The 10,973-nt window shown below is 37.2% G+C and overlaps 1 protein-coding gene across 1 annotated transcript in view; it reads right to left on the bottom strand.

Annotated features, from left to right (window-relative positions):
* The window catches only part of Sox30 (SRY-box transcription factor 30), a 33,742-nt gene that overhangs the window by 21,005 nt on the left and 1,764 nt on the right, over positions 1–10,973 (bottom strand). The window contains exons 2-3 of the mRNA XM_021213936.1: positions 9,702–9,941; positions 8,363–8,542 (exon numbers count right to left, since the gene is read on the bottom strand). Of these exons, the coding sequence (XP_021069595.1) occupies positions 8,363–8,542; positions 9,702–9,941 (420 nt within the window). The remainder of the gene's footprint in view (positions 1–8,362; positions 8,543–9,701; positions 9,942–10,973) is intronic.

Here is a 10,973-nt window from a genome sequence, read left to right as displayed (position 1 = left end):
CACTTGGGAGGCAGAGGCAGGTGGATTTCTGAGTTTGAGGCCAGCCTGGTCTACAGAGTGAGTTCCAGGACAGCCAGGGCTATACAGAGAAACCCTGATTCAAATAAATAAATAAATAAATAAATAAATAAATAAATAAATAAATAAATGGCACTTTATAGTTGAAAGAACTAAACAACGGTTTCACTATAAATAAATAAATAAATAAATAAATAAATAAATAAAGACACTTTATAGTTGAAAGAACTAAACAATGGTTTCACTTTACTATATTTTAAGTGAATATAGCTGGAAATCTGCAAAAAGAATAGGATCTATCATGGGTTAGCCATTTGTGACAGACTTGGAAAGAATCTGAGCAGGACATGATTGGAAAGGGCAGAACTCTTAAAGTAAAAGCCATGATTTATCCTTTCATTCCCAAAGAAGACAGCTCTGCTGGTTGAGATGCTATTATATACCAAACCACACATGCAGAATAAATTGAACTAAGCTTTCATGACAAAATACAAACAGAAGCCTTTGGAATAGAGACAACTAGGTGTCTGTTAATGAAAACACATTCTAAGTACAGATGCTACATTTAGAAATGTCTCTCAGTGGCCCCAAATGCAGACCTTCTTTCAACTTTATTCAGCAAGACTTCCCTTTTCTTCCTTCTTTCCCTTGGTAAAGGCAGGTAATGCCCTTCTAAGCCAAAGTAGGAAGAGCCCCACCCATCCATTGCCCAGCGAAGTACAGCAGGAGGGTGGAAATGGAATCATTCTAATCTTAGCCCAAGACTGGCCTCAGGCTCCCAATCGTCCTGCCTCTGCCTCTGAGAACTGGGATGACAAGTATGTATTATTATGCTAAATTCAGTTACTTATGTTTATTACCAGGATCTAGCCAAGAACCTGAATTAAAAAATAGTTCAGAGGGGTTGAAAAGATGGTTCTGTAATTAGAGCACTTGCTTTTTAATCATGAGTACAAGAATTCAGATCCCAGAACTTTTATAACAAGCCAGGGGCCTCACAAGCATCTGTAACGCCAGTTTAAGGATTCAACAGTACATTTCTGGCCTCTGTACACACGTACACACACATACAAATACATATACACAAATCTTTAAAGAAAGAGTTAAGATTTGATTGAAGGAAAAACGATTGAACCTAAGCAGATACTTCTACACTGATCTGCTATAAGGAATCTAAAGTGCCTTGCGACAATTACAAGGCCAGGTGAACTTGTAAAATCTCTCAAATTTTTTTTAAAGATTTATTTATTTTATGCATATGAGTACACTATTGCTCTCTTCAGACACACCAGAAGAGAGCATCAGATCCCATTACAGATGGTTGTGGGCCTCCATGTGGTTGCTGGGAATTGAACTCAGGACCTCTGGAAGAGCAGTCAGTGATCTTAGTGATCACTGAGTCAACTCTCCTAACTCAAATTTTTATTTCTTGAATTATTACTATACTCAAGACATTAACTTAACAATCTGTGTTTGACATTGAGCTCTTTTTCCTATACCCAGCATAAGCACTTAGTTATCAGAAAAAAATAGGCTACAAGAACTTTACAGAACAAAAGGGTATATTGTCTTTTCCAGTGCTCTAAGATAGCTGTATAAAAGAGAGGGAAAGGGGGCCTACAGTGATAACCATGTATTATTTAATGACAAGTTACTGACATATATTATCAACTATGATATTTTGTTACAGGGTTTTCCAGAAACATTTTAAATGTTAGAGTTCAGGTTGATAAGCTGGAAGTTAAAAGTGTACAACCTTCAATAAGTCAGTGATATGGAAGATCAAAAAAAATGCTCAGAGCTCTAATGACTCAAACAGTTGTTAAACTAAAGTAGACACTAACCATTAGAAATGAGCCAGTGATTTGGCTTCGCTTTTTTCTAGTACACAGTAGAACTACAGTTTCCTGGCTCCCTGGCATTTAGGAGCAGCAAGGGCTACCTAATACGATATAAGCAGTGCCCATCACTGCTGCAGTGAGTGCACTCCCATGTGGTCCTCCACGCTCTGGCTGCCTTGTGCAGGTTTGAATGCATGAATACAGTGCCCTAGAAGGCCACATTCTAATGATGTCAAAGCTACAGAGGGGGAAAAAAAGACTTCATCCATTAGCTGCCTTTTGAAAGAGACATATTTAGCATCCAGAAACATCCATATGTGAGTATAAGATAAGCTTGCTCTTGAAGTAGACAGAACTGTCCAACCATTACATGAAAGAAAGAGCAGCTTTCGGTGTACAGGGACAAAAGAGAAAAGTCCAAAATCCAAATAACCAATTCAAGTATAAAAAAGCAGAATAGCTGTAAAAACAAAATTCCCTGCATGTCTTCATCACTCAGTCCCAAAGAAGAAGAAACCACTGCAGCTTTGTAGAGTTAATAAGGAGAACCAGCAAGTGGCTTGGGATAAAGAGAAGACAAAGGGGGAAACTGAGAATTGGAAAGGTATTGGCTTTTAGTTTTGTTCTGTGGCCTACCGAGTTTAATCAAGGCCACCTATGTGTCTGTGGGCTTGGAACCACTGACTGGAGCCTGGTGGACTCATCGGTGGGTGGATGAGAATCCATCACTAGCCAGTGGTTCAGGCGGGAGGCCTTAGGAATATGGAGACCCTCCCTTTCATGCCTGTTGACAGCCACAGCTGCTATAGCTTCAGAGTCAAAATGATTATGTTCCCTAGAATTATACAACTTTGCAAGCAGATTTTTGGAGCGTCAAGGAGAGTTTTTAATGGATACAGCAACTCTTAGAATGTATCTTAAGGACAAGACAGACCTGCTGACTTTTGGATTAGAACAGTAATAGTCATGAAGCTTTCTTTCTTCCTGTTCTATTTAAGAAGCACATAAACTAAATGGCACACCAACTCAAAGACTGGTAGTAAATATAACTAAAACATCTAGAGAAAATGTATGAATTCTGGAGAGTAAAAAAGAGTATCAACAAAGTGATGATATATAACCAACAAAACCAAGCTCAGGCTGCACAAACAAAATAGAACTCAGTAATGAAAAATGTATCTATGTGCCAAGTAGATATTTAGCAGTCGGTAAAAGAAATATATAGTCTACAGAGGTTCCAAAGCCTGAATACAAATGTGAATACTAATATAAAATGAGGATGCTAGTATGAGTGGCACCCAAGACGTTTGGTAAAACATACATGAAGAAGATTCTAGATGACCATAACATAAGAGCACTTTCAGAGACTAGAAGCAGAAGAGCTTAGAGTGTGGTATTAAAGCAGAGTGAACAATGCACTGTACAAGACAAGAAGCTGCTATAGAGTTTGATAGAAACATAGAGTTTCTATAAGGGAATAGAAAGGGAATAGAGTATCTAAATGGAATAGAAAGTTTAGATTTATCTCAGGCTGAAGAGATGGCTTAGAAGTTAAGAGCACTGACTGTTCTTCCAGAGGTCCTGAGTTCAATTCCCAGCAACCACATGGTGGCTCACAACCATCTCTAATGGGATCTGACGCCCTCTTCTGGTGTGTCTGAAAACAGCTACAGTATATTTATGTAAATAGATTTATCTGTATCTATCTTCTGTACAACTACATTATGAAATCTTTGACAAGACACTCTACGGAAACATATTCCTATTGTTTCTAACACAACCTGGGCCATAGCAGGTACCTGGTAAGTATTAGGCAGTAGATGGGTCACACAAGTAGGCTTGCAATTGTGGCCCTGAATTAGCCCAGAAGATAATGCATATAGAAAGAATCACGGAAATAAAAAATCTTGAATTGCACTTTCAGTTTTCAAATATATTTAATATTTTAATGACATGACATGTTCTGGGAAAGTGTGGCGCAGGGCAAATGGTTGCTTATTAGAACAAGCAGGAGGCTTGGTAGAGTGCACAGGAAATGGAGTAAGCCTGACTGAGAAGCAAAAGGAAAGATTACTAGAATATTCATGAATTCGGTGTGAAATATTTAATAACATGTTTCTAAATCACTAATGAAATAATGTGGTTTTACTCACTTTTTGCATCATAAATGTTGGTTAAGGGTAGGAGACTACTAAGGGTAAAGGACAGCTAAAATAAAACATTCATAGAAAAGTGGTTGTTTAGACAATAATGCTAAAATCAGAGGAGAAAAAACATACTCCTGAATTATAAAGTTGTTAATTGGTCAAAACCTATCAAAATGCTATGTGAAAAATTAGTCTAAGTGTTTTAAGTCAGTGCAAATAAAACTTAGGCAGCTGGAGAGATAGCTCAGCAATTAAAAGCACTTTAACTGCAGAGGACCAATGTTTGATTCCCTGTAGGCATAATGTTTCTATGCCTACAAATAAAATAATGGATACTATTCAAATGCTGATTTCTCTTCCCCTATAACTTGTTGCAATCCAGACATGGCACCATAATGCTATTCTAAGAATCTCTTCTCTCAAGTTGTATAAACATTGCTTCCCATTTTTTTTCACCCCTGGTTTGTCAATTAAAGCTGAACAGCCAATGGCTGGCTAAAATCGAGAATAGGGTGGGACTTCTGCCAGCCAGGGGAGAAGAGATGGAGAGGGAAAAGAGGGATTCAGCCACAAGGAAGGGGTCTTGGAGATACAATGGGAAAACATCTGAAGCCCAGAGAGTCAGACAATACTAAAATGGAAGTATCTAGGGGATTTAGGCTGAGAGGTAACCAGATTAGCCATTGATCAATGACTGCTCAGTTATTGTGTTGTAAGTTAATAAACCTTAGTCTCACTCTCATTCATTTGGAAGCTAGTCAGTGATAAAGAAACACTGTCACTTTTAAAATTACTTTTACAAGGCTGGGTGGTGGTGGCACACGCCTTTAATCCCAGCACTTGGGAGGCAGAGGCAGGCAGATTTCTGAGTTTGAGGCCAGCCTGGTCTGCAAAGTGAGCTCCAGGACAGCCAGGGCTATACAGAGAAACCCTGTCTCGAAAAACAAAACAAAACAAACACAAAAACAAACAAAAAAATTACTTTTACATCCCAGAACCCATGTCACTCACACGTGTGAACATATTTACACACACACACACACACACACACACACACACACACACACACACATACATTATTTTTTAAAAACTGGGTATTTGGGGAAAAAAATGACTTAACAAAAACCAAGTGACTCTAAGGCAACCTGACTTGATAAATTCTTCACCAGAAAGAGCAAAATCATTGAAATTGCTTAGACCAATAGTCCTCAAATGTCCTATGCTGTGCTACTTCACTATAGTTCCTTATGTTGTTTGGATCCTGACCATAAAATTATTTTGTTGCTATTTTATAACTCTAATTTTGCCACTGTTATGAATTTTAGTATAAATATCTGATATACAGGATATCTGTGTAACCCAAAGGGGTCTTAAGCCACAGGTTGAGAAACACGAGCTTAGACAGTAATAGTTTCAAAGGCAACTGAAGAGTTGTGGAGACTCAATCCAAGCCTTCCTACTATCTTAGGATTCCTGAACCTATTTTTCACAGAAGGAAGTTTAAGACTCCGGGATCAATACAATATAATAGTAAGTTTACAAACTTAAAAAAATAGATCTCAGGTATCATTTTTGTAATTATTATATAGAAACTCAAAGGTAAAGCATAAGATATTCAATAATATAGATAGAAGTAGTTCTGCCAGGTCAATTTTGCTATGTCTACATCACTTCTGTGATGGTTAGCTTTAAAATGTTAACTTCATACAGCCTGGAATCACTTGGGAAGAGTCTCAGTGAGGGACTGCTCATGTTATGCTCACTTGTGGGTATGTCTGTAAGAGACTATATTAATCAATATGAGAAAATGCAGCCCACTGTGGGTGGTACCATTCCCTAGGCAAGAGGTCCTGGTAAGAGTAGAGAAACTGGACTGAGTGCATGCCAACAAGAAAACAAGCAGTGTGTATCCGTTTAGTCTCTCTGATCTTGATGGTGGATGTAATGTGACTAGTTGTTTTAAGTTCCTGCTGCCTTTATTTCCCAGAGATGGACTATGACCCTGGAATCATGAACTAAAATAACCTCCTTTCCCCCTGCAGATATTTTATCACAGCAACAGAAACAAAACAAGAACAACTTATTATTCAACTGGTGACTTTGAGCACACTAATGTAGAGAATCTATTTTCTGTATCTAAAAAGTTGATTGCCTATATAGTATCATAAATGCACAAAAATTACTAGAATTATTTCTGTAAAAGAAAAAAATATGCCTCACTTCTTTGATAATCATTCTTCTGCAAGAATAAAATATATGTTTAAATGAACAAAATTATCATAAATTAGTTTAAAACATAAGACTAGTTCAAAGAAACATAGAAGCAAAGTATTTTAAAACCAGTATCTGCAAAGATTAAAACTATGGGTTTTTCTGTTTGTTTCTTTGTTTTTTGAGACAGGGTTTCTCTGTGTATCCCTGGCGATCCTGGAACTTGCTTTGTAGACCAAGATAACCTTGAACTCATAGACTTGCCTCTACTTCCCTAAAGGTGTGTGCAACTATGCCTAACCAACTATGGTTCTTTAAGGAACTTGTGATATCATCTATTAACTAACTTTAATAATTTTATGGATACTTTAGAATGTGAAATTTCCAAACTTTCTAGTTACACTATCACCTCTAAGTAATATAAGCTGATGGAAATAACTGAACATATTTCAAAGTTGCACAACCACACAGCATGGTAGCAAGTAAATCTCACTAAGAATGATACCTATCTAAAAACAATTCTCAAATTATCTTTATTAAAATGTTTTGAGATCCAAGAAATGGATCTTTACCATCTCTGCCCCCTACAAGAAATATCATTGTAAACAATTTTTTAGAGTAGGTGACAAAGTCTCATCACGTTTTTACTTACTGTTGTGTTTCTGAGCTGCTTGCTGTAATTCTACCTACCATATTTAACTAACAAAATCATAATGCACAAACCCTACCATTATCAGGAAAAAAACTTTAGTCTTCTTCCAGCTCCCATCTTTGCACAAATGGTATAAACGTGATATACTGTATAAAATCTCAACTGTTTCAAATAAGAACATTGATAAATCCGTACCTGAGAAACATGAGCATTTAAAAATGGACAAAATAGATGCACGTATCATCTGGGGGGGGGGACAAAAAGGAGCATGTACTAAAATAAAAAATAATATCTAACAGTGAAAAATCAAAACAAAGATAAAGCCCAGTTTGGAACACAGTCTTATAGGCAACACTAAGAGTGCCCGACTGTATTGCAAAATCAAGGCTACAGATCAGATCTCGCCATCTGCCACCTGAACAGAGGTGGCTTGAGTGCAGCTTTGTGCTTCTCCCATTGGCTAGATGGCACAGTTTAAAAGACATTAAAAGACACTGAGAGTGGGGGCTGGAGAGACGGCCCAGAAGTTAAGAGTACTTGGTGCTCTTGCAGATGACCCAGGTTCAAGTCCCAGTGCTGAAATAGCAGCTTGCAAATCCAGTCCCAGGGAATCTAACACACACACACACACACACACACACACACACACACACAACTTAATAATAGGAAAACAAAACATTTGTATATATAAAATAAAAATCTTTAGTTAAAAATACTGAAAATGTATAATACTATGAAGTCCATTTTCATGATCTATCCATCTCTAACTCAGGGCCAGCTTTATCATTAGGAGATTTAGACAGGCAGAAACTGGAAAGAGAAGCTTTAAGACACAAGCAACAACAAGGGAAGGCCTGGGCCAAGTAGTGGGAGTGGGTGGGTAGGGGAGGGGGGGTATAGGGAACTTTCGGGATAGCATTTGTAATGTAAATAAAGAAAAAAAAAAGACACAAGCAACAGCAATAGTGAATGGATGACACTCTCCTTAAGAGGAGGCTATAGGTTGTAAAAGTTTTGGAGGAACAAGCCAATGATGCAACAGGTAGTTAGGATTTGAGGATCTCAATTTTTCTTGCCATCCATAGACCAGACAATAAGGAACATGAACCAAACAAAAATTTCTAGAAAACGGATAACTTCCGTTGCTTTTCTGGAGCAGCAAGAGAATGCTCTTCAATAGATCAGTAGCCTAAGTTCCACTGACAGGAGCCTCAAACACCATTGGTTCTTTTATGCTGAGGAGATAAACACCCCTATCTCCTGTTTAACCACAGCAGCGATTCCCTTCAGCATCTGACTCATCTAGGCGCCCAGCCTGAATTGTGCAGAAAGTCAGTTTCCACAGGGATCTGCTATTGCTCCATCTCCCACTAAATGTTTTATTTTCTCCCTTCCTGATTTTATTTCTTTACTGTTGTTCTAAATTATAAGTTTAACAGAAATGTAATTTTGATGTAGGAATTTACAAATAATCTACAATATGACCAACTCACCAACTGGATGAGTGATGGTGTTCTGAAGGCCGGGAATTACCACAGAGTAGGTAGGTGAGCGATAAGGATAAATTGTTGTGGGATTTGTAGAGATAATATTCTGTGTGGCACCAGAAAATACATTGGAAACACTTAGAGGGAAGCGTTTTCGCTTCCCTGGACGAGGCTGATAAACCCAACCTACAGAAAAAGAGAGACTTTTAATATGAATATACAAATTCTGGCCTTTTCATATAAAACACTGCACACTTTCGTCTTAAAATATGGGTTGTATAAAGGTCTATTTTCCAGCTCCTATGATGCTATATCTTTGAACAAATCCTGCACTGTGCATTTTAACATACACATAGCTTCTAATTTTGTTAACATAACCCATAATAGAGAGGAAGGTCAAATGCCTTCTACTCAGGTGATTTCATGGTAGAATCTACTCCAATCATTAAGTTTGAATCCCAAAGCCTTTTCTCTAGTGAAGAAAGATACCCCATAAGACATTATTTATCTCTTCCTTTCGCATTCTATAATATACAAATGTCTGTGGCTTACAATGGAACCGTCACTAGTAACCAGCCACTATGTTTATGCCTGCGTTAAGAAGTCACTCTCTGAGGCTTGCCAATTGCTAAAACCATAAACACCTTAATTTCTCCCCAAACTCAGAAGTGTGGCACTGTCATGTATATAATCATTGCTTCTGTCAAGGTGATACTTCATAATCTCTCTTCCTATTTCTGCTTATATTTCAAGAAAATATCTTTTCCCATTATGCACAGAACTATAAGCCACAAAGCATGCATAGTTCTCAACCTTTATCTTAATTCCGTTTCTGTTGAGGATGAATCAGTGTTTCAAACTGTATCATGCTATGAATAAATCTATTAATTAAAACACAGGACTGTGTTCTGATACCCACTTAACTTTGAAATGGAAAAGAATATTAATTACTACATTTTAATATCTTTTAAGTGGGAACTGTTCATTCTGTTGCCATGATTACTTAATATGTCTAGTATATTACAAAACAGGACCATGGAGATTTACAGTAAACTGTAAAGCTACAGCTATATGTCTATGTTCGTATGTACCTATATGTATCTCATCAAAACTACAGGAAACCAAGTGCCTCCCGATTTGCAGTAGCTGCTAAGTATGAGGTCAGATACTTCACAACTGCATTCTATTTAAGAAAATGTATGCTTAGTATTGAGTCAATCATTATTATGAAGTTAACTATTACTTTCTTTCTCACATAGATTAGGAAATCTCAACCTAACTTAATCTTTACCTAAATAAATTTAAAAGAAATTGGAAAGAGCCTTTGTTCATTTCATTTGATTACCAGGAAATTCCTCTCTGTGCTTCTCTTTAATCTTTTGTGCTTCATCATAATAAGGTTTCTTTTGTTCTTCACTAAGTTTGTTCCACTCTAACCCGAGCTGGACACTGATTTCTGCATTGTTGGCGGCTGGGTTAGCTTTGGCTAGTGCTGGTCGGTGGATTCTTGCCCAAACCATAAATGCATTCATGGGTCGCTTCACATGACCATTTCTGTCCTTACTGAAGGGAGTATCAGGTATTCCTATATGACAAAAATTAAGAGACTAAGTTAATGTGCCACGTACACAATTTTAAAGTGAAGTGTACCTTCATCTATACTTATAAAGTGCCTGAAAACATACACTATAATATAGCCAAAGTACTGCCAAGATTCCAAAATTCCTCACAGTCACTGAACTCAGCATTCTAAGTTGGAGCTTAGAATGACTCCTAGACAGTATAATATTGAAGATATATACAGTAATGTTAGAGACACACTGGATGGCAAGCTTCATTAATATCTGTAACAGTGATTAACATTTAGTTTATTTCCCACTAATATTAAGGAGCAGGTACCATAACTACGCAACTAGCACTATGTAGGTGTTAGTTATGTAGGAATGTAAACGAAGTCATTTACAGAAGCAGCTGGAGTCTTTGAAGCAAAAATGTTTATGATCAGTTTTTCACTAGGAAGGTGAAATTCCTGCCACACTGAATTATTAAAACTAGTCTCATGCCCTGGGAGAAAAATTATACACATGACCCTGTGAGTCATGGTACAGTTAAAATTCTTATAAAGGAAATTCATTGAATTTGTATCCCTATGCAGTTCATAAAAGCACTATCTATGAACTTTTCACATTACTTCTTTTTAGGGTTACTTGATATGTAAAAAATGTTTTGATGTGAAAAGAATGTTTAGAATAAATAATCTTGACTGAGGATGTAGCTCAGTTGGTAGAGTACTTGCCTAGTATGCATCGAGCCCTGGGTTCAATTCCCAATGCCATATAAATCAGGTGTAGTAAGTGGTTGGGCTAAGGACGACTTGGGAACATGTCAGTGCATGAACACATAAAATAAATAGAAAAGGAGTATTTAAGTTATTAAAAAAACAGAAGTGAGGAGAATCAGGACTAAAATAATAAATGTAAAAGTTCATGAAAACATGAAAAATGATTATGCTTTCCCAAAACATTCAGTGACACAGAGTTTTGTATGAACTAATCCTAAGGACTTGCTTAAAATATACTTGAAGCCGGGTGTGGTGGCGCACGCCTTTAATCCCAGC

This window comes from Mus pahari, chromosome 14, assembly GCF_900095145.1.
Source record: "Mus pahari chromosome 14, PAHARI_EIJ_v1.1, whole genome shotgun sequence".
Lineage (NCBI taxonomy): Eukaryota > Metazoa > Chordata > Mammalia > Rodentia > Muridae > Mus > Mus pahari.
Note: the sequence above shows the minus strand (reverse complement) of the source record. Positions and strands in the feature narration are given on the sequence as shown.